The sequence below is a fragment of the Convolutriloba macropyga genome, chromosome 3, assembly GCF_964194025.1.
Source record: "Convolutriloba macropyga chromosome 3, txConMacr16.3, whole genome shotgun sequence".
In the NCBI taxonomy this organism is placed as follows: domain Eukaryota; kingdom Metazoa; phylum Xenacoelomorpha; order Acoela; family Convolutidae; genus Convolutriloba; species Convolutriloba macropyga.
Genome location: NC_134470.1, coordinates 47,522,420 through 47,547,563, shown reverse-complemented (window position 1 = coordinate 47,547,563; position 25,144 = coordinate 47,522,420). Strand labels below are relative to the sequence as shown.

The 25,144-nt window shown below is 35.6% G+C and overlaps 2 protein-coding genes across 2 annotated transcripts; both read left to right on the top strand.

Moving 5' to 3' along the window:
• Nucleotides 1-1,717: 1,717 nt before the first annotated feature.
• On the top strand, nucleotides 1,718-9,590 carry LOC142336248 (organic cation transporter protein-like). Its single transcript, XM_075384931.1, has 2 exons — nucleotides 1,718-2,634; nucleotides 7,955-9,590. The coding sequence occupies exons 1-2, from the start codon at nucleotides 2,428-2,430 to the stop codon at nucleotides 9,485-9,487; spliced, it is 1,740 nt and encodes a 579-aa protein (XP_075241046.1). The 5' UTR covers nucleotides 1,718-2,427; the 3' UTR covers nucleotides 9,488-9,590.
• Nucleotides 9,591-17,943: 8,353 nt separating this feature from the next.
• On the top strand, nucleotides 17,944-23,463 carry LOC142337100 (uncharacterized). The gene is made up of 3 exons (XM_075386182.1): nucleotides 17,944-18,236; nucleotides 18,436-18,517; nucleotides 22,631-23,463. The coding sequence occupies exons 1-3, from the start codon at nucleotides 17,990-17,992 to the stop codon at nucleotides 23,187-23,189; spliced, it is 888 nt and encodes a 295-aa protein (XP_075242297.1). The 5' UTR covers nucleotides 17,944-17,989; the 3' UTR covers nucleotides 23,190-23,463.
• Nucleotides 23,464-25,144: the final 1,681 nt, after the last annotated feature.

Sequence of the window (25,144 nt, the reverse complement as noted above, 5' to 3'; positions counted from 1 at the left end):
CCAATTGCGCTCGAAGTCGCCTCTGATCAGACAAAAATGCGCTCGAAGAGGTTATGATCAGATCCAGTTGCGCTCGAAGTCGCCTCTGATCAGACAAAAGTGCGCTCGAAGAGGTTATGATCAGACCCAATTGCGCTCGAATTCGCCTGTGATCAGACAAAAGTGCGCTCAAAGAGGTTATGTTCAGACCCAATTGCGCTCGAAGTCGCCTCTGATCAGACCCAAGTGCGCTCGAATCCGCCTATGATCAAACTTTTCAGACCAAAATGACCTCTGATCAGACCATCTCCAGACCATGGCCCAGACCGTAGTGCGCTCGAACTTCCGAAAAGACCCTGTAATTTCGGTCTGGGAACACACGGGTATGCGCTCGACTGGGTCTGATCATAACTCAATTTGGGTCTGGACCTCAACCTGGGAAGGCAAGCATTCAAGTGTTAATTTTTATAGCATTTGAAACCACATTTTTTTTGTTATTAGTACAAAATTAGCACATTCATAGAAACTTGCCATAAAATCTCTTCCTTTACTTTTTGTGTTCAGATGAGGTCACTAAATTGAGCATCTCTGTTTCATAGATATGAATTTATCTCTGATCAGATTTTCATATCTCTGAACTCATTGGTGAAACAGACCTTCATACGCCTGAATTATGCTATGCCCAGAGTTTCATGTGAATGATTCGACAACTGTGATTTAACTTTGATGGATTTGATTACAGATTTGATTCCGTGAAATGAATCTGTCCCGTCCTGTCACTTAGTAACCTGTAAAATAGTTATCTTTGATCACTTTCAACTTGTTCTATAATATTGTTATGATGAAGCATGAAGGCAATTTTATGACTAAAATTATAGATCGATTTTTTTTGTTTTTTAATGAGCTGACCAATCAGGCAATGAATTTGGAGAAAAGTTTTTAGCGTTAAGCACTTATTTGGCTAAAAATGGCAGCTATTACCTAAAATGAAACAATTTGCCCAATGATTAGAAGGAAAGAAATAGCTAATGGTGTTGGCAGTATGCGAGATTATCTAAGTTTCAGATCTATCATTTGCACGATTGACTGTTCTATTAAAGGATGCATTTGGCTGAATTAGCCCCTGACATTGACATACCATTAGCAATCCTTTGAGCAAATTTGCCAACGTTATCTTTGAACTGGACACTTGCGTAACCTGTGTTGACCCCAGTTTCTGTCGGACGAAAGTTTAGTTGGAAGAAAACGTCGTGAACATGTTTATTGTATCAATCATGTTCGGTCATTTTAACATCAATGATAAAATGCATGCGATTAAAGGCTATATTTTTTTAAAGTTATACTAATTCTGTCTATCACATCACGTTGTTCAGCAGGACCAAGATGACTTTTAAAATATCCAATTAGAAAAATTGAATTTCGACCTTATGTCTACGCAAATTGGAGGCCTGGTTAACAATTTGAATTAAATTATGAATTGTAGGTTGTCACCAAAACTATGATTTTATTTCAAGTTTAGTTCACAGAAGGAAATTTTCTAATTACAAGCCTTTAAAAGTCACAGTATGGTGTAAAATATTGATTTTTTTAAACTTGAAAGTTCTCTTTTCATCGACCAACAGGCAATGAGCAACTGCATGACCTCTTTTATAATGATTGTTTTATTATTTCAGAAAAAAAACTATAATGCATTCTATCTTTGAGAACATCCAATTTGTCGTGTAAATTGAGTACAGCAAAGCTGTCGTTTGTGTGAACGAATTTAAGTTCAACTACGAAAGATAGCGGAGATTGAACAAACTGACTGATTGATCAGTCTCCGTCATTTACGAGCTGGTTTGCTCTTTTCGGTACCAAGAAATCCACTCATGGCCTACATACACCTACACACATATATACACATATCTATACCGAATACATAGATTTCGTTACAAGTATGAGTTCATGTTTCGCTTCAATTTGAGAGTCATTTTAATACAATTTAAATAATCAAATTTGCTAAATATAATTGTCACCGATAAATTCTGTTCACTTATTATTGGATTACATTGATGTTCAAACATTATCGAAATTGTGATTTGATCAAATTTTTGATATTTTGATATCAACCTTGAGTTCATATTGATAATTAAACCACGCTCACCTTTACTGTGTATTTAGACTTTTAATTAAACAAGACATTATATTTCAGCCGTCAAAAATCTTCAACGACCACATTAGTCGAAATAACTGAATATTAATTATATAAAGCTATCCTTAAATCAGGAGGATTATACTTATACTTTAATTACTCTAGTGAAAGATTGTCATTTTAGTTTCACAAAGAATCAAGCCATCTTAGAGTGATCTCACCAATGAAGCAATCTTAAACAACGTAGAACTTGTGTACTATAATTCTACTTACAATTCTACAGGCAAGTCTTTAGAAAGACACGAGGGCAAAAATAAATGGAGTCACCCGGAACCGAATCGAAAGCGGCGCCCTCAATTGACGCTTTGTTTCTGGAGCAGAAATTTGCGGCAAGATGGCAGTTTTTAATGGTGGCATTATGTACATTGGCTGCTTTGTATTCGGGATGCTTCGTCATTTCACCAGAATTTTACAGATTCAGTGTGCCTTATTACTGTTCAGAGAACCAAACCCTGAGCGCAGAGGTAAAAAATTGAAGGTCTTTCTGGAATTATTCCATGGTTGGTGTCAAACCAAAATGAACACTGATCAGACCGTAACAGACCAAAATAACCAATAACCGAACCATTTCCAGCCTATTTCCTAGAATTTTGAACGGCTGAACTTTTTCCTGCCTATGTAATTTCAGCAGTATAGCGTTGGACATGGCCTAATCAAGGTCACTTTGGTGTCAAAACTCACCGTGCGTTTGCAAAATGTTGTGAAACTCTTGGATTACATCAGACTGTTGCCATTACAGAATTACTGTTTTTTAAAGGTGCATTTGTCTAATTGATTTTTAAAAGTTTTTCGCTGTAATCTAGCTTGGTTAAAATTTTTGAGTCTCTCGCTATTTGTGTTATCAAATGGTTATCCTTTTCAAAGGAAATTTGTAAATTGACGTGTAATGGATGCCGACAGTGTCTGTTGTTTAAAGCCGTGATGGCATTCAAGACTATTGAGGGAATTTTCTTTTAGATCTTTACAGTTCCTGTTTTTTTCTTAGTTATACGCACTTTTTGACTAGGCACTTTCACAGAGATTTTCGTCATGTATTGGAACGAAGTCTTTTGTTACAGTCATCACTATCTAATACAGCGCTTAATTGTATATACTATTAATGTGAGGAAATAAGCTAAGCATTAGCTCTTACTGCTCGAGCTATATCGCTGAGCATTTATCAGCCGCACTCAGCTGAGCATGTTGTTATTGGCAGTTTTTCCTCTGCTGCGGGGCTTGAATCGCCAGCCAGTGGATTGCATCCTCGCAGACTTGGGAAAAAGTGCTTCTACTACAATTTTATTGCTTTTTATAGTGGTGGTTTATACTTTTTGCCAGCTGGCATAGTCTGATTGGTTGATTCACCATGACAACATAAACTACCGCAATAGCACAGTAGGATTGCATCAGATAGCACTAAAAGCGATTGAGTTTTGTATTGTATGTACCAATGCTACAACACGGTTTTAAGATAGCTGAGACTTTTCGTATTTCTTTTTTTTCTCTTTTCCATTTCTGATCAGTGCAGACCCCAAAATTTGGCATAATTAACCAATTTGTGCATAATTAATCCACTTGCAATTTTAATACTTCAAATCCGTGGAAAGTACTTATGTTCACTTAATAGGCTTGGATTGAAATCTTTTGAAGGGATTAAGTCAGTCTTGTCCATAAACGCGTATTAGTGAAAACACTGATGGTTTAGTGTAAGTGTTTTCAAAGGCAAATGTTAGGAAATTTGACTATTCGAGTAATTAGATTTCGCAATTGGAATCATTGAAGTGTGCGACTTGCATAATATGATTTCACAAACTGCGTAATTAGAATCCACAATTTGCATAATTACTTTCCACAGTATAGGGATGTCGTTACGCAAATCTACTCTGTTTCCACCTGCCTTCTCGCAACAAGCTTGGTGTTCATATAACATTGACCCCCCATCTGCACGAGCCTAGGTGCTATTTTTGTACATACTGTGGTATATAACCACAGTTTTTCATTGCGCATAATCAAATGCAGGACAATTGAGTGTTTTTTTCTTGGAAAAGTGTTTTGGAGAGAATTTACGCAATTAATTAATTGCAGAAATTTCAGAATTTTCCGAAAGTCACAGAAGTAATTGTAATTTCACAAATTTCCCCTAATTTTTAAAAAGGTTGCGGGTTTCTGAGAAAAGTATTGTCGCAGTTTTGGTTTAGAGTTGAATCCAGTTAGATTTGTCAAACAAAATTGACAGAATTGGGAGAAATTTGAGCAATTAACAAATGCAGAAATTCCCCTTTTTTTCATATAAAAGAAGAAGTAAATAATTTCACGAAGCTCCAGCATTTGAAAAGATTGGTTTCAGGTTTTGGAGAAATGTTTTTTCTCAGTTTTTACTGAGATTTTCAAATAATAGCTGAAATGATAAGATTTAAAACTAGCGAAAACATCTTAATTTTAATTTCAAAATTCCCCCACAAACAAGCTTTTAATTCGTGCATAATTGTATTTTTAATTAATAGTTTTTTAAAAAGTGCTAATTGAAGTTGATTTTATTTCCTTTCTTAAATCAAGTCTTAGGTAGCCAAATTCTGCTCCGAGTCCAAATATTGCTAAATTTAGGTTAATCGCACTCAAGTTTTTGAACTAATTTGATCGAAAATAGAAATAGTCGCCCTTGACTACATAAATTAATCTCATTTAAGGGAGAGGGATACTTGTGCTTTTTATGTAAGTGGAAGCCACCGGTCTAAAATATTTGACAATTTGTACTAAATAAGAGAGTCTGTCTTGACTATTAATGTCTCCAATTCTTCTTGTTCCTGGATTCTGTAAGTTTTATATGAAAAATTTTGAAAAGTCGTAACATGTTCCTTACTTTTCACTAAATGATAACTTGAACTAAAAACTGCAAACCTTCTACTGCAAATAGTTAATTTGTGAATTTTTGCTATTAGTTTGACAACAAGAATTCAAAATACCTCTAGAAGAGACCATAAATTAACTAAATTTTCCAGTTAGATTTATGGTAGTATGTGAATGCAACATTTATCAATTGGAGAAAATTATTTGTTATACGTAACCATATTATTATTTGAACTAAAACCATATTCAATCCATTTTTTCAGACAAAAGAATTTTTGCGCAAAGCGATACAAACACACGCCCAAAACATTACACACAAACACACACACTCACACAAACATAAACACCAGCTCCCCACACAAAAAAACGTTTTGTGCTAAAATGTATGAACGCAAGTTTCGTCACAATCCATTCAATTCTTTCGCGTTTTCTTTTAGAAAAGGAGGTGCAAATTTTTTGAGGAAAAACTTGCATCGGTTATCGTAAACTTTGACACTAAATTTTTGACAAATTTTTCATAAAATTGTCGTTTTTGATGCTTCAAGAGCTTGGTTGCCCAATACAATTTTTTCAAAATATCGCATACGGGTTACCAGCTTGCTTTGATTAATATCATTTTGTTCTTAAACCTTGTTTAAAACCGCAATCTGTAGCAAATATTAAGTAACTTTTCTAACATTGTAAGAGTTTTTGTAAACTTTTTATTGACTCTGGCTTTATTTGTCTCTAACATGTAAAGGAACGGTTGTGTTGGCCCAATGACTAGTTATTTAGTAAAGCAGGAGAAATCACTGTTCACTAAATTATTGTTTGCGCGCTTTCATTCTTTGGATTCTATTTTCAAAGAAATACCAGCTGGATTTAGTTGAAATCAACTTTGCGCTCAAAAGTTTTTAAGAACCGTAAACTGTAGGATATATTAATTATTTTTTTTTGTAATATTTCCGACATTTTTAGACTCTGCGTCTATTTGTTCCTAACATTGAAAGGAACGGTTGTATCGGACCATTGGGTAGTTTACTATTTTTTTGAATAATTTTTTTCCATTAAATTTTGTATTTCGGTCCTTTAACTCTTTGAATTCCGCTTTTAAAGAAATGGAAAACTTCAGTAACTCTAAACTGAAAAAAGAACCCCCTGATTTTTATTTTTTACAACTCTCGCTTTTACACTTGGGCAGCGATACGATCAACAAAAATTGTAAATTTTCCCTTGACAGAATCTACCGCAGACAAGATAACATCAGGTCGAAGTGCAACTTCAAATTTAAGGCGTCAAAAATTAAATTTCATATTTTCGAAAAAAGTAACTTTTGTATTTAGTTTTTGAATCTGGCGATCCGCTAACACTCTACTTCGCGAAGAAGTCTTTATGGTATTGTATTATACAGCAGTTTAATTGGAACGATCTTCTTTGACAAATTCAGGAATAAAAAAGGTGCTTCAAAATTTTCTGTTCTATAACAATTTTTTGACTTTTTTCTTCATGGAACCTATTTTTATACGTCCACGATTTTGAAACCGAATGAATGGTTAATTCTTATGAAATACGAGGAGTTATCTCGAAAACAACTCTGGATTTTGGAAAAGAAGACTTTGATACTTTGAGAGCTCTGAATTCCTGAATGTTTTCTGTTCTCCTAACAAAATTTTAAGATACGGAAAGACATTGGTTCACTTTACAAAAATTTGTCAAAAAAAACTTTTTTTCCAAGTATTTTTGTCAAACACCGTAAGCTTTTGGCTGGAAACTGCTATAAAATAATCTTGAAAATATAAACTATTTTTTTGTTTTTAGCCATGCCACCCCCAAATTTTTTTTTCCTTTTCTCTTCAAAATTTTTAAGTTCCCACTTCTTCAAAATGCTGGAAAACAATTTTTCCGTATAGATCCAAACTAGATTCTTAGAGCTAAGAAAAAGGATAGCCAGCCTCGTATCTATATTCCCTCATTTTGAAATAACCTTAGAACAATAATTGGTTGTGTAGTATTTGTTATTTCGCAAAAGTTTTATGCAAATTTTTTGTACGTTGAAACGTGATCGCCATGTTTTTCTTTTAAAGATTTTTTTCTTTTTATTAACAATTTTCCGTTAGAGTTTTATCTTTTCTTTTAACCAGATTTTTTACATGGTACGTAGCGTAATTTTTTAAATGATAGCATCATAATTTTATCTATTCTCTTTGATGTCGGTATTTAATGAAAAATGATTGCCCAAAAAATCAATGCCAGTGAGGTTGAACTGAAACAAACGTTTAAGAGATTTGCGTCAAACTCTTCGTTATCCAAGGTTTGCAAAATAGCTCTTCGTATTGTAAGATCTTAAATTCCTACATGATAGCAGTTTTAGTTGACAGATCCTATGCTGTCCGGTCCGTTCTTGTATAAGTAAAAGCAACTTGAGCAAAGCGAAAAAAGAACAGGTTGGGATACTTTTACAAAGAAGCTCTCTGATACTTTCTTTTTAATGAAAATGAAATAATTTAGGATGAAAAATTTTTTGCAACACGCTCACTCTAAATATGCTCACCTTGCATTAGTTTGGACTAAGGAAATACTCAAGTAAATTTTACTATAATCAGTGCAATCTATCCTGACTCTTCTTTGTCACGCTTGACAAACAGCCAATCAGCTGATAAGCCCGGATTTCAACTCAGAATTGTCTAAGTTCAATTCTTTTCTTTTTGGTTTTGTTCCTATCTTCATTTTCAACATCTAGCTCCAAAATGTTTTGATCTTTTTCAGTCACGTATTTCGAAAAGAATTGTAACCAAAAGCTGATACAAAGCACAGCAGTTTTTAATACCCAATCTTTCTGAAAGTAAAGCCGCAGCGGATATTTTCCAAGTTTTTGGTTGATATTTACATTATATGCAGTTATTGCTATACACATATTAGTTTGAAACCCCCCCGGTCTATTAGAATAAAGATCTCCGACGCAGCAAATTGAATTTTTAGGAAGCCTGCAATGCTGGTTGCCAAAAATGGACTTTCGACTACTCCGAACATGATCGGGAGACATCAATGCAGGAATCATTCAATCTGGTCTGCGATGACGAAATATTCCTAAAGCTGCATGGAAGCTTGTATTTCCTTGGACTGTGTTTCGGCTCAGTGATCGGCGGCTACTTGAGCGACAGGATTGGCAGAGCTAAGTGGTTCAGAATTGCGACTCTACTCGCGTCAAGTTGCGAGATGATAATGGCACTGACAACATCATTAACTGTGCATTTAGTTACCTGGTGTACTATTAGTGCCATTCTTATGAGCTCAATGGTCGGTCTATTCGCTTTGAGCGCAGAACAAGTCCCAGCCAACTATAGACATATTATTGCAGCTATTGTCAGCGTAATATTCTCAATATCGCTTCCATTATGCGCGCCGTTGGCGTACGCGTTTCCAAATTGGCGTCATTTAGTAATGGCAATTTCGGTTATGATGTTTCTATGCTTTCTGGTGTCGTTTCAAATTGATGAGAGCGTTCGCTGGTTATGGTCGCAAAAACGTTATGAAGAAGTTTTCATCCTTTTGGAAAAAGCGTACAAACTAAGTGGCCAAGCTCTTCCCGAAGAAACGAGGGAAACGTTTGATGAGTTAATACCGAAAGGTCTGCGCAAACTTTCCTTTTTAAGGAGAAATATAAAAGACGCAAAACTAGTTGTCGGAATTTCAAGCGCACGTGAAACAGTTGACCAAAAAGGGGTCAGGGAAGCAACGCAAAACGGTCACTATGAAAGTAATTTGAATAACAACAAACGCGAAATTGATCTCAAAGAGGAGAAACTAACTGAGAACGTCGAAAAGACCTACTCGATAATCGATATCTTTGGATATCATCGATTAAGTTTTCGTCTCATGATACTAGCAATGCATTGGGTATGTGCGAATACCATGTATTACGGTTTGTCTTTCGGTGCTGAAATGTTTGATCAAAATGTCTACATATTTGTGATGACTCAAGGCATAGCGGGTGTAATCGGCAGTGTTCTCGGCTTTTTCATGCTAAACTTCATTGGCCGAAAATACATCTCGGTTTCAACTCTAGTATTCGCTGGCATTTGCTATATAGCTTGTATTTTTATACCACTCTCCGAATCCACTGTTATTCTGCTAATTACGTCTTCTGCTAAAGTGAGCTTGGAGTTGTTCTTCCTAATATGTTACTTATGGACTTCGGATTTGATGCCGACTGTCATTCGAACTTCGGGAATGGGAGTAGCCTCATCATTGGCCCGAATTACCGGATTGGCTTTGCCTTTTGTAGGCAGTCTCGAAAAGTACGGACGATCGGTACCAATGCTCTTTTACTGCACTTTAGCATTCACGGTTTCCATTTTAAGTTTATTTTTGCCCGAATCGAAAGGCCAGAAGTTGCCGAACTCGTTAGAAGATGGAAACAATTTTGGAACCAAATATGCTAATAAGCAAGATCATCAATCTTGTGAAAATGACAGGAATAAAGATCAAGGAAAAACAGAAAGTGGATTGTAGTATTAATATTATACTTGTGAGACAGAAACTATATTTTCTTCATTTTGTACAGATTTTGATGTGACGTCCGTTTAAAATTCATCTTGCTTATTAAACATGTAAATTTTTATCTTAAAATGAGACTGTTTTCAGGGATTTTCTGTAGATTTTCAAAGGAGTGGCGTTGATATGAATGCTCCATTTTGAGGGCTAGAAGTTTCGCTTAGGCACATATCTTTCTCATCTATCGATCTTAACATTCCGAAAAAATATTACAATAAAGTATACACACATGAGTTTAAGTAATAGTAGATAGTTCTATTAATTTATATTTCGAGCTTAACGTTAGTGATAAAGTCACACCTCTTTTATTGGGAGTCAATAATTAAAGTATTCCGATATAAAAACTTCCCGACCTTATCATGTCTCCGGGATCTAAACTTCATAGTTTGAAAACTTGCTGTTAGATTTAATGCAATATAAAAAATAAGATTGGTGTATGTTTTTATTTGCACGTCAAAACAAGAACATTTTTTGAAAACTTAGTGCTCTGAATTGGAAATAAATTTCTAAAATATAAAGATGAGCATTTCATACCATATTAAGAGAGAATGAACAAAATAGTTTCAGGTTTTTCTGTTCATTGACTTCTCTACAGTTACCGAATGGATGCTTACTCACTATTCAATTTTCTGTATCGTAGAACATAATAATAATAGTGGACTACAATTTTATAAATAATACTGTCAATTGGTTTGAAAATCTCAGCCTCTTTCTTTTTTCTTTTGGAGACCGGAGGAGGCTTTTAGTGTCGTTCCTAGTTCAGAAAACCGTATGTCTTGCAAGATTATGCTAGAAATTGGCAGAATTTTGTAGGATATTTTTTTCCTCCAAATTATGGTATGAAAATAAAAGCGCTTGCACACGATCAGCATAAGAAGGTTGCAATAATTTTGAATGAAAAACAATACGAAAACTAAAAACTAGACCCTGAAAAAATGTGCCATAATAAACATAAATTACATTAGACACACAAAAATGAGCTGCAGCCGAGCATAGATGTATTGTGGAGCTCATAGTTTTTAAAACTTGGAGATGAGCATTGGTATTAGGCAAGTTTTAGAGACGAAGAACAGTATTGGATTGAGTTCACAGATTTTTTTCTAGAAAAAGAATGTTTTTTCATGACATGAATTTCGCCTTCGTTCATTTGAAACAATTACCTCTGCCTATGAACAATGACTTCCAATTGCGAACATTGAAGTTGAACAGTAGCATAGTTTTTAATCTATGGTAATAAAGAAATGATGGTATATTCAAGGTGAAAACTTCACCTTCTCCAACCTAACCCCTCAATACCTTCACCACAAAACCACTACACATACCTAAACCCCCAATTTACTACCCAACCCTCCCCCGCACCAACTCGTACCCCTTCTCAAACATCTATCCACTTTCTCAATAGAAATTAGTGGTTTCCATCTTTATATTGCTTTGTTCCGATTTCTTTGTTAATAAATTTGAAAAAGTCGGTTTAGATTAAAATTTTTTACTGCATGACTCTTCGTGTCGTTTCCGGTACTTTATTGAATGTTTTTGGCAGCTGAAGCAAGATTGTTCATGACTTGAATTTTGACTTTTTTCTCTTGGAACACCAGCGTCTTTGTCGATATTTACTTCGGTTTGCGAACATTGAACTTTAAGAATAGAAAGTCTGTAATGTATAGTAATTAAGAGCTGCTGGTAATATACAACTTGAATAAATAAATTTCAGAATTTTTGATCACATATGAGTTTCTCATAACTATCTAAGCCATAGACCAACCACCTACCTATCAAACCCCCAGCCCGCTTCCCACCGCTTATCGATCCACTGCCCCTAAAACCCTACTATACTTATCCGTTCATAACTACTTCCTACCTACATTCTCCCTGGGGCACCTATTCACCTACCACGCGTCTACACCTCTTACCTACTTTACAAAGCCCCACCAACTTAGCCCCTCTATATACATACTCTCCAGCTACCCCTACACCTACCTGGCTCCTTCAGTCCAACCTACTCCGCCCTGCTAATCCAAACTACGCCATTCCCCATCCAACAAATTCCCAGATAAAATTTGGTTTTATGCAACTATAGACAGCTTATTTTGATATTTTTGAAATAGTAAGAGTAAGTTAAAATTTTTATTGCACGAATCTTTTATATGTTTCTGTTTATTGTCCTTAACCCCAAAATTCTACCAATGAAGCCCTCGCCCAACTTCTTAACCCACCTCCAGACACTTATCAACAATCCTAATTAAACATTTTTGGTTTCCAAAGATACTGCTTTTGTTGTTTTTCTCTTTTTCGAAGAATAAGAAATAGGAAGCGTAAGTTATTGCATGACTCATTGTATCGTTTCCAGTATTGTACCCGCTACGATGTTTTAATTGGATAAATTTTATTTATGACTTGAATTTCGACCTTTTTTCGAACACTTATCTCTGTTTTTGAAAATTTAGATCTGTTATTGATTATTGGACATTAACAGTTGCTTTTATCTGCATGTATAGCAATCAATGAAATGTTGATAATATTAATGGTAAAATGTGTTGAAAACTCCTGGTCCCATATGAATTCATCCTACCTATCCAAGCTATAGAGCAAACACCTAACTATCAAACCCCCTGCCTACCCACCCACCAACAATCACCTCTACCCCCACTTTAACCCCTGTACCTGTACCTCCATACATCCCGCTACCTACACAAACCCCGGTGAACGCATGTATTCCGCGCCTACACGTCATACCTACTGTAATTTTCCCACCGACTTAGCTCCCTCCAACATACACTCCACCGACCTCTACACCTACTTAAGCTTTTAAGTCCTACTTGCTTTCTTCATTTACCTGCACCAATCCCTTCCAAAGGTACCCATAATTTCAAAAAATTTGGTTGTTTCCAACTATAGATTGCTTTGTTAAAATATTTCTTTTTTTATAATTACCAAATAGGAGGGATGAGTCAAACGTTTTTTTTTGCACAACTCTTTGAGTCGTTTCCTGTATTCCACCGGCTTTGTTTTTGTTTCATCTTCTGGCGTTCTTTTTTGTTCTTGAAAATGTTTTCACTTTATTTCTTAAGCGGCTTTTTCACTCTTGATTTCTTTTCTTGCTTTTTGCGTGACGTACTTTACTCTTATTCAGAAATGATTTGGGCTGCTAAAACAATGTTGATTGCAAGATAATGCACCACAAGAGTCTGGTAGCGGAGTGAAAATTCCTTGCGCTTTTTAGGCGAGAGAACGGGGGTTCGAACCTCTCCATTGTTTTAGCTTTTTTACCCAAAAATTTTATCAATTTTGGTACAACGCCTTTAAAATAATCGTATGTTTTTAGGCGGCAGTGATAACTTATTTCAACTGATTTCTGTATCTTTCTCTATCTGTATTTTGTGGCACGCAAGTCTTTTGTAGCTATTTCGGCAATATGCCGGCTATGTGTTTTTTGTTTTGTAAATTTAAGTCAATTTACGTGTCATTCAAATTGAGGAACTGATAGAATATCCGCAAATATTCAACCAATAAGAACAGAGCGTGACCGGGATGAAATTTCTTGCAAGATAGCTTTATCTCTTGTAAGATCTTGCACGGTAGCCTTTTTTCTAGCAATTCTTGTTTTTTACTGCTGTCTTTTCTTGCCAGATTGATGAAGATAACTTTTTTACAAGAATCTTGTAGATCTTGCATTATTACCTTCCAGCCTCGACTAGGGAACAATAAGATTCTTTAGTCAAATAATTTGCCGGAGTTCTCCATGTCATCTCATAAATTTAGTGTTGAAGTCTCTCTGACAACGTTGTATTGTTTTGTCTTCTATAAAACTTATGTTTGAAAAATTTTGTCTGCTCATAAGTGAAATAAGAACACTCCACGATGGGGACCTTAAAAGAAGTTATTCAAAGAACTAGGAAAGTTTATCTACTCTATGTTTTATTCTTGTGTATTTATTCGTGTCTACTAAGAATAAGAGATAACAAAGGAGGGGGCAACATGGGGGATTGTGGAGTTATCCAGTTTGTTCTAACATTTTTATTGCAAGTTTCAGGAAATTTTATTTAGATGCCATGTTTTGAAAAGACTTTTACATCCCACAATTTTTACAATGAAAATATATGCTTGAGTTCCCACCAAGGTCGAGATATCAGAGCCGTTTCAGCGCATTTTTTTAAGAAATGCACTGAATGCGCCCAAATTATGTAAGAAATGCGCTGAATGCGCAGAAACTTTAAAAATACGCTGAAAATTCAAATTTCAGCGCATCTTCAGCGCACTTACAGTGGAGCTATGTCGCCACAGTGGCCCATTCTTGTCCAATTTCTACACTATCGGGCGATGTTATGGTTTTTGTTGATTGGGCTTCTCCTTGCGACCGAAATGGTCTGGTCAGAGTAGGCTTGGTTCTGGGACCTTAAACTGGGTGAGACATTACTGCCTGCCAAAACATACAATCCCTCCCGGGTCGAGAAAAAATTGGAAAAATTTGGTAAGATAAGCGGTGAAAAGTCATTTTTTTTACCGCAAATTTCGAACATAATTTTGCGGTGAAATGCGGTGAATGCGGTGAAATTATGTAAGTTCACCGCTAGAGTAAGCGGCGATCTTACAAAAATTCACCACAATTCACCGCTAAAATATGTAATTTCACCGCTTATCTTCTCTTGATTTGGCAAAACCCTTCAAGAAAATAACCAGTTTGAATCCTTATTTTTGATTGTCTACAGAAATCATTCTTTTCTAGAAATCACTAGAAAACGTTTTAAAATCCTCCTACAACATTCCTACGTTTAAAAGCGGTCAAAAAATATCATACATCTCGAAAGACTTTGTAGCCGTGAGAGTTTTTTTTCGAAAAGGCAGCAGAAAAACAGTTCTTCTCAGTACTTTTTTTGTTCCGACCACCCTTCAGGGAGGAACTATATACTCAACTGGGTTTTTTGTTCAGACAATTTTGGCCAATCGAAATATTCGTCGTACAGAAATACGAGTGGTATCATTAAAAAGCACGTACATCCTAAAATATGAAGTTGAAAAGATTTTTCTTTTCGAATTTTGTTTTTTTACAGGGCGTTATCGAAGTTTAAAGTTTTGTGAATATTCGACAGTTTTATTCAAATTTTCTGTAATTTTCGCTGAAATTTGGCCCACTTTTGCTAATATAAAAAAAAGCATGTTACAATTTCTAATGATAGTGTTAATCAAGATAGAAGAGCGTTGCTGAATTGTTCGATTGAAGACTTTTTTTGGCTAAAATTTTTGACAAAATTTTCAAAATTGGCACTTTTATTATCAAAAGGGCACAAAAATTCATTTTCCGGTCCTTGTTTGAGTATGTTTGTCAAAATTAGACAACTCAAAACCACCGAAACAATCTTTTGAAGCACCGAAAGAGAGCTAGTTGACTTTCGGCGCCCTATAAAGGTCTCTAGAATTAAAATTTAACTCAATAATTATTCAAAATGCATCATTGTTTTTTTTTTATTTCTGAAATAGTTAATATAACGAGTGATCTAATTCGCAAGTATTTGGAACAATTAGGTGGTGTTCTGGACGCGTGGAAAGATCAAAGATAGGTTCGATCTCATTATGATTCTTCCAATCAGAAATTATTATTTGGCCGCTGCCTTTATTTTTCAAAAAGTTCTGACTTCATAGTTTTTTAATGTTAATTACTGACAAAATTCTCAATTCGCTGCTCTAATAGTGACAGCTCTAAATTAAGTGAAAATTTGGCCGAAAGTAGATATAGTTTGTTTCAGAGAAAACCTAATGGTTATTACTGCTTTGACGAAGAGTTTTAGTATACTTAAAATGAATTCTTGTGTTTCGCCTTCATTTTTTATTCTTTTTACAGTCTGATTTCTGATTCCAACTGATTAAAATAGCTTCTTCAGGAGGTGTAAAGGAACTGATACAAAGCATGTCTTATGAAAACTGAACATAATTATTTTAAGAGAATTTCAGTGACTTTTTGAAGTTAACAATTTCTAATATCTTCTCTGTCAACTTTTAGCTTAATCTCAGTAAAAACAGGTCTAACTTTCTTTTATATAAGACACAATCTAATCGTTGTGTTGGTTATTTTAAATAACGACTTTTTGTTTCCCGTACTACAAGTTTTCATACAAAATTCTGTGTTGTTTGTGCATAATTGCCCATTGTTTGTTTCTGTGGTTAATTGCAACGTTACTGAAAATGCAAACCGAAAACGCTTAAAGAACGCAATCCAGTACATTTATTGTTTTTATAACTTATGTTTTTAATGGCTGCAGCACTGGTCTCTTGCAGAAATTGGTAGTTTCTCCTTTGTCCTGTTTTCCTTGTTACTTTTTGATGTTGTACGCCATATATTGGGTAATAAAAGTTCTCAACGACTAACAGTTAATATATAAATAAGTTCAACAGCTGATATCGATATCTAGCTGATGGTTTTAGTGATTTTAAAAACTAAAGTCTACAAAAATGAAATGCTCTTCAACTTTTCCGTTTTTATTCTGGTTTTTCGTCACTTTTTCGTGTTCCACAGTTTCGTAACAATTTTATGACTTAGCCTCATTATTGGAAGATCTCGTTATTTTTTTGAACCCAACTTTAAATTCTCTGTTCGTTAGACGTTTTGATTTAGGTCTTAAGGGCTCAATCAATATTTTTCTGAGGAATTTGTTAAGAGCTTGAGATACTTTTCGTTTCGATGCTTGTTGTTCTTTTTATTGTAATTTTGAGATAGTCCTTGTCAAAAAAGATTTACGATGGTCAATGGAGAGGCAAATTAAGATTTGGTTTTCTCGCATTTTATTATCTTATTTACTCAATGGTTTCAAGACTGTTGTTCAACATTTTATAAATATTTGTTTTTAGAAAAACACAATAGATTTTTTTAGCTTTTCCATTCTTATATCTGTTAACTTATCGGTTAGTTTCTCTGCAGAGATCAAATCACATCCACTTTCTAGTGAGCTACAATTTGCTCTTCATAAATGTTTTGCTTTCTACAAATGGTCTTGTTCTTGGTACTACGTCTTTTCATAAACTATTCGTGATTCTTGCACATTTGAATTTTTTTTTCGACTTTTGTTTTCTTTTCACGCCATTAAAATAATGGAGTTCTGTTTCCATTTTGAAAAAAAAATATGCAATTACAAATGTTATTGTTCTCAGTGAACATTAATGTTTAATTGGCTGGGACACCGTTTTCGTGCAAGTTTTGATTTTTTGCCTGTTTTTACTTGTTGTAGTCGTAAGTGGATAACGAATGGTCTCACTCACTTTCTATGGAGGTATAAATAAATCTCTCAGTGATTTCTGTTGATAGTTAATGTTTCTGATTAGTTTGACAATTTTTTTTCAAAATTATGCAACGTTTTTTTAAACTTTGCTCTTTTGTTCTTTTTTTGTTAACTTGTTATCAAGTCACATTGAGGAGAAGTCCAATATTTTTTTCTCATGAAGTACAGTTTTTGTCTTATATATATATATATATATATATATATATATATATATATACATATATGTATATATATATATATATATATATATATATATATATATATATATATATCTGATGCCATTTCGCCATTTCGATTTGGTAATTAATGTTTTTAAAAGAATGGACAACGAATATAAACTAACTAATATTTGTGTTATTTGATTTTTTCGCTGTCTTTTCTCGTAGTCACATTAATGACAGGTCTCATCAGCCCTCTCAGGTATATTGTTTTGTTCATTTAGTGGTTTTTGAACGATATTTTAATTTTTCAATCTCTCCCTCAGTTAGTAAACAATTAAGTGAAAAATGCAGTTGAGCGGGGTCGGATCTTCATGTGCGAACGCACATTACTGAGCCTGCTTGTTCGCATAAAGACTCAACAGGGGATAATATTTTTGTACTTTATTACCAAACAGTAGTGACTATGTATAAAAGCCGTATCTCATACAAAAACTAATTGGTTTCACTGCTTAAAACCCCTATTTTTGTTTAATGTGACTAATTTTTTGTATATTTGGGCTTTGAGACAAAAAGGGAAATAATAAAGAAGCCTGAAATGCTGTGTGAAGACTATTGCACTGAGTCAGAAATAAGTTTTTAAGTCGAGAATGCCGGTTTTCAGGCGGCAACTTTTGGCTAACTCTATTACCAAAAAATGAATTTTGATCGCTGTCATTTTTCATTTTTACGCTTCATCAATTGCTTAGTTTTGTTAGAGATTCTAATCAAAATGGGAGGGATCTAAATTGATTTGAGCAGAATCGTTGATTTAAAATCAAGTCGTCTTCGCCGAGAATTTCTTAATATGTCAGTATTTTCTCTGGCCTAAAAGTGCAGGTATAAATTATGAAATATGTGAATCTACAGATATCAAATACTTTATCTGTTGAATTGATGCTATGACGTCAAAGTGATATATGCGAATAAGTCTACCTGTATCAGAGCCCATCAATAAATTTGTCTCTAATTGTAGTCTAAACTTTATATTCTGCATGCTTAACCATATATTTGTGCTCCTGTTTACAATCTGTAATGGAAATAGCCAACATGCAATGCAGGAGAAATCCAAATTTTACTCCCCCTTTCCTTCGTTTTTCGCTTTTATGGAGATTCCGATGGATAATTACGTGACTAGACACTGCGGAGGTTCCTTTGTCAGCGTGAACAAATTTGTAACGTCAGCGAGTTGTTTTCTGAAGCAGAAGAGCAACCAAACAATCGACGAGACTTCGTGGAAAAGTACGTTTCGTATTTTAACTTGACCGAAGCACCTTCCGTTGTCAACAAATAGTTAGTTGTAAGGGTAAAAAAATTTGCGTATAGGTTGGGTTTTAGCAAAAAAATTCTGGGCATTTGAATTTCATCAAACGCAAGCGTCAGTCTTGAAAAAACACGAATTAAACGATTAATTTAAAATAACTTTGTCTGATTATTTCAGATGCGAGGGTGACTTATAAAATGACTGGACAGAATTATGAACTCCAAATTGCTTCGATTTCCAGCTTTCGATTGCACGAAAAGTAGGTTCACATTTATTCACAATTGATTTCATAAAAGTTGAAAAAAATCAGAAAGCACTATACATACATTTTTCCCGTGTCGATTTGTCAGTAATGTTTTAGCACATAATTTTGCAAGAAATGCGGTGGTATATATATTCCGGGTGACCTTGAGTACAGAAATCTCATAACAGACCCATGACACTAGCATATGCAAGAATTAGAACCGATAACTTGGTAAAAATCGCTTATTAAAAAATAAATACAACTTTAAAAATCTCCGTTCTTGTAATAGTGCAACAGTTCTCTTCAGTTTTCAGAGATGAATTACATAATCTTCTTTGTATCCCTATTAAGTAAAAGTTTAGACAGAAATTTTTTAGAGTATTTTTTTGATACTTTTTCAATTTTTTCCTTACAGTCTACTTGACAACATCGATCCACACGGCTCATTAAGCGCTCTACGGGGGCTGTGAAGAACACATAAAAGTGTGTGAACTACATTTTAACTATTTCATATCTGTTTCGCACATATTCATTGTGATATGGGCTTAATTTTCCTGCGGGGCCAATTTTGGTGAGTACATTTAGTCGTCTTATATTACTAACGTTCAAAATGTAACTAGAGTACACGAATATTTGCATGTACATTAAATACTGCAACTAATATGGGTGTTTTTTTCACAGCCAACGGATTAATTTAGAGTGCTTTATCTATCAATGGAGTTTCCCAATCAAATAGTCCATCATATGGATCAGTTCCTTTGAAAGAAAAACAAAACTTTTAATTGAGTTTGTAAAAATTACGCCCAAAACATTGTTAGTTATTAAACAAAGCTTTTAACTAAAAACGAAAGAGCCACTTCAAAATCCACTCGTACAACACACTACAAACACACACACACATACAATTTTTAGTTGCTCAAGTGCACAAACATCTCAGAGTTTGAATAATTTCAGACAAAGCCGGGTGATATCCCTTATTACTGACTAATAAAAAGATCAAAAAATTTCCACAAAACCAATTTGTCTTTAAATTCAAACTCTTGCTGCTTTTAGAACAATCGTTTTGAAACCCTGTAATTATCATGAACCCTTCCAATGCAAAATAAAAAATATTGCACTGGAAGGTTTTATGATAATAACAGGGTCCTTCCGAAATCTCGAAGGAAAACAGTTGGAAAGAATTTGTTGGAAGCATGATGGATAATTTTTTTACTTAACCTTTCCTCAGAAATAACATACCAAACAGCCAATTGGATCTTTTCAACAATTTCCCCCCCCTTTTGCAAAAGGGGGCCTATTCTTGAATAGAATTTAAGCGAGCGATTTATTAACCAATCAGAGACGACTAAACTTTCCGTGTATGATCATACTGTGTTAAACTGGATAGAATAAAATGCACCATGCTAGGACAATTAGCCGAAATGGAATACAAAGCGAAAAGAATTCCCGACTGGTTTCGGTGGGCGCGCTTCGTCGCGGCTTCGCCGCGATAACCAACCCACGATTTCCGGATTACATCCCACAGCGCGTGAGAGGCATGGCCGTGAACAGCGGTCCGCAATTGCACTTAAACTGATATTCGGCTATCTAAACTGTAGGCCAACTAATATTGTGGTAAAGTATAGCACAAAAGGGGTGGCGATTCTCTACTAGGTACCAAAGGGGGGCAATTGTTGAAAAGATCCCAGCCAATTTTGTTGTTCAATATTTTGGTTGTTGCCACAAAACCTAATCCGCAAATATTTTTTATCTTCAACTTATTTGGGACCGAATGTATCTATTTAAGTGCTGCGATACAAGTGCACAAAATTACCACGACCCCAATAATTTAGTGAAAATCACCGAGAGATCCAAAATGGTTGAGATATATCGGTAATGTATATTAGCGTAATTAATAAATTTGCCCTATAAACCTCAAAGTACTCAACGGATCGTTTCAACAATTGCCCCCCCTTTTTGTAAAAGGGGGGGCTATTCTTGAATAGATTTTAAACGAGCTATTTAATAACCAATCAGAGGTGTCCCATTTTTTCACCCCTATTCATTTAACCCCCTATCATTTAACCCCGATTTATTCACCCCTGTATCATTTAACCCCTCTATCTTTTAACCCCACTATCATTTCATCCCGATTTTAATCCCTATAAAATAAGGATTATTAAATTAGCAATAAAATTATTTGGCCATGCCTCTCGGGCCATGGCCATGCCTCAGCGGCCCGTGGGACTTGATATGAAACTATCACAACCGAACGTGGGATTAATCTATCCACTTAATTATGACAAAACATGCTTTTAATGTCGACTGCTAATTAGCGGGATGAAATGATAGAGGGGTGAAATGATAGAGGGGTTAAATGATAGAGGGGTGAATAAATCGGGGTTAAATGATAGGGGGTTAAATGAATAGAGGTGAAATGAAGTAGAACCCAATCAGAGACGACTAATAATTTTCCGTGTATGCTCATACTCTGTTAAACTGGATAGAATAAAATGCGCCATGCTAGGACAATTAGCCGAAATGGAATACAAAGCGAAAAGAATTTCCGACTGGTTTCGGTGGGCGCGCTTCGTCGCGGCTTCGCCGCGATAACTGACCCGCGATTGCCGGATTACATCCTGTAGCGCATGAGAGGCATGGCCGTGAACAGCGGTCCACAATTGCGCCTAAACTGATATTCGGCTATCTAAACTGTAGGCCAACTAATATTGTGGTAAAGTATAGCACAAAAGGAGTGGTGATTCTCTGCTAGGTACCAAAGGGGGGCAATAGTTGAAAAGATCCTACTCAACTACACAATGCATTAACGAAACACAAATGCTAAGCAGTTCGTATGAAGTTGAATCAACTGAAATCAAATGGACCGGAGAAGGACAGTTACGAAATTTTGAAATTAGAGTTACAGTCAGCTTTTCAAAAACTCACACGCCAGCTATTATCCTGGAGTAATTACTCTGATATTTAATAATATGTAAGTTTTGTTGTGCCCATTAACCATATGTTATATGTGATATCAACTTCTGGGTACTAGGAAAATTGGCCGACAGGGCGTTTAGCCGACAAGGAAAAAATGAGAAACTTAGCCGACAGTTTTTTCATAATTGGTAATAGAAGATCATAACTGGTCCATAAATCAGTAGTTCGGTTGTGATAGATCCATATCAAGTCCCACGGGCCGCTGAGGCATGGCCAGATGCGGTTAAATACGGTCCGACCACGGATAGACCTTCGTTACAGTAGTTGATGAAAAAACTGCGGTATATTTGTCCGCTTACGAAATAGTGTTTTAAATTGGCCAATCACAGCTTTAGAATAAGTTTTATTGCTCATTTTACTTAAATTGTCGGTTAAATTTCTCAATTTTTGGTTGTCGGCTAAACGCCCTGTCGGCCAATGCGGCGGCCACCCAACTTCTGTTCTCCTCGCAACCATTTCACATGTTTTTTAAAGAAAAAATGGATAGAGCAAACGTTGTAGCTTTACTGACACGTTATACGAACCTGAGCTCTCTATAGGCGTGAAATTTCGATATAAAAAAATTTTAAACGAGAAAATAGAAACTGTAATAGCCTCTTCAACGATGTTAAGTGGCCACGTAGATCAAAGGTTCTAGATATGAAGATAACCAAGACAGAATACCATCAGATGTTAAGAGATGCCAAGTCGTACAGATTAAATAACAACCAACAAGTTTTTAAGTTATATGAATAACAAAGATCACAATACACATAGGGTCAAAACGCCAGTTGAGAATTCGACTTATGAAAAGACTGTGGTCGACCGATATCGAGTATGAAAAGACAGTGGTCGACCGATATGATCAGACTTGAGATCGACCTTAATGGTCATGGTCGACCCTAGGTCGACGTTATTTGTCAAGGTTGATTTTATGGAAAGACCGTTGGTCTATTTATGAAGACTTTAGGTCGACCCTTACTAGGAGGTCGACCGTGTATTTAAGGTAGGGAAATAACCCCGGTCAACTTTATAAGTCTTGTCACAAAGTCGACCTCTCAACTGGGGAAGTTATGTAAGAGCATAAAAGGCATTGCCGGAACTAAAGATCTTAAGGGGCCGCGGATAAATTTTCAGCATGGCAATTGTGTCCCGGCAATTTTTATGTTTCAGTTTTATACAAAACCCTGACAAATATCATATCGCAATGGTAACTATAAAACCCTGCATGAGAACAGTAAATGGCAAATGCGATGATCAATCTGTACACAGAGAACTCTCGGATTCCATCTCATACCAATGTTCTCGTTTGAAAGACCTCGACACCTTTGGACTCAAAGTTAACCCTCCAAGTTATAACTCAGTTAACAAGTCACTATTATCACAGCTCAAATGTCTACCAAAATCATCGTCTGACTTCACAAAAGAAACTTGTATTTTAATTGATAGAAGGGAACGCTTTTGTGCAGGCGACATTGGAAATCCTATCTTTGCAAGCGAACTTGTGAACAACAGCGTGACGCCTTGTTTGATTGGATATATAACATCACTCACAGATAAATCTAAAGATGTCGAAATTGGTTTGGTGAAGAAGTTTGAATCATGGATAGGAGAAAAAATGGACGAAAATGACCCCGGCTTTCTGACCAGCAACAGCTCAATCGCCGATGCGTATAAATGGCTTGTATTTATCCTCTGCTCTTTAACAATACTCAACGAATTTCAGCAATAACAGCAGTGTCTGCATGAATACCCATTGTGCCAAAAGTACCCAAAATGTACCAACTATCTTACCCTGTTGTTACGTTTATCAGAAAGACTGCTAGGTTAATTGTAAATAAGCAAGATGATTTATTGCATAAAATTTGTAATTACCCCATTGGCCATACCTCAGTGGCACGTGGGAATAGCAATGAAATAAAAACTACAGCGTCAATTGGTTATTTGCATTGGTTTTTTTGGCAAATTCGGCAATTCGCGATAAATTCTCTGATAATTTAAAATAAAGCTACATTCTCTCCGCATGAGGACTCCAACCAGTGAACTTCTATAATCTAACTTGATTGGACTAATAATGTCTCTTGTCCCATGCGGTCTATTTCTAGACATCTTATAAAATGAAGCTGAAGACTATAGACGAAAAACAGCTGTAAAGGAACCAAGTTCCTTTATATTTTATCTCCCCCCACACCCTCATTTTCCTCCCCCACCTACACTTTCGTCCTCCAAAACCCTTTCATTTCATGATTTTCATTCCCCAACCTATTTTCGTTGAAGCTTTTTATATGTTGATTTGAAGAAGTCAGAAGTGGTTGACGTTCACTTTCAATATTATTTATAGTAAGGGATTTCCCGTTTTTGACCATAACTTGTGTGCCAATGGCGCGAATTATGATGTATTTATAGAGCTTGATTTGATACCATAGTTGCGACTTTCAGAAATACAAATATTAATGAAAAGTTGTCTTGGTATGCAAGACTTAGGCCGAAGAGCATAAACATTTCTGGCGTATCCTAGGGTCAAAAAAGGACCTTTGAAACTTGCTCGACGCAGACTGGGGAATTTTTGATTTTATAGGGGGGAACTTAGACATTTGACACTTAGCACATTTTAAACTCTGGTTTTGATAACTTCACACTTTTTAATCAAAAACATCACAATCACAAATGATCCAACTGATTTTTAATCTGGCCCTAGAAGTGAAGACTGAGATGAGAGTTCTCCTGAAAAGGATGCTTGCGTGGGATGCCTATTCACGACAGATGGGCTGGTCTTGCTTGCGGATTTGAATGTCTTCATTTCAAAGGCTGGATTTTAATAGGCGACTAGTTATCGTTGGATCAATATAGTGTCTTTCCGCATTAGTTTTGAAAGGAGTAGGTCCTCCTCTAGGTAAAATTTAAAGCACCACCAACACACACATTAACTTAGGATTAGTTGCAAGGCCTGGTATGCCCTTGCTACCTTAAGGTTTATAGGAACGTGAAGTTATCCCCCCACCAGTGTCAGTAGACACACACAATAGTCGAAAGTTAACCACCACAGGTTAGGGTTCCTTCTGTCGCGCTCGAGAATCAAATAGGCAACCAGACAAACATCTAATTTATCTAAGTTTGTAAGAATTTCACTGATTAGTGGAAAAGTTTAACTCTATGCAACTTCTGATTAGCATCATATCTGTATCAAACATCACTTAGTTATAGCGACAAGCATAAACATAGCAATCAAACATTAAACAAAAGCATTAGCTAAGCACAGTAAGCAACAGCCTCATTTAAATAGTAGGTTTAACATAACAAAAACTAGAATAGGGCTGTTACAAGGAAACATAGTGCAGTAACAGTGCAGTATAAACTTTGTAAAATAAGAAAAGTCTTCTAACACAATCAACATGCCAAACAAGTCCAAAGCATCATCAACAGCAAAGAACAGCCTCAAGCAACAACTTCAGCTGAAAGTGATAGAGTGGAACGCAGTAAAAGACCTCTTCGAAGAACAAAGCAATAGTAACGAAGGTCTAAGCATACTACGTGAAACTTTGGAACTTTTGAGGTCTCAAAAAGAGCAGTTGGACAGAAGTTGCAATGAACTCATGAAGCTACAGCTAACAAGTGAAGAGTTGACAACACTTGCTAATGAATCTGCTGAAAGAAACATAACCATGCTGAAATGCAAACAGAGAGCAA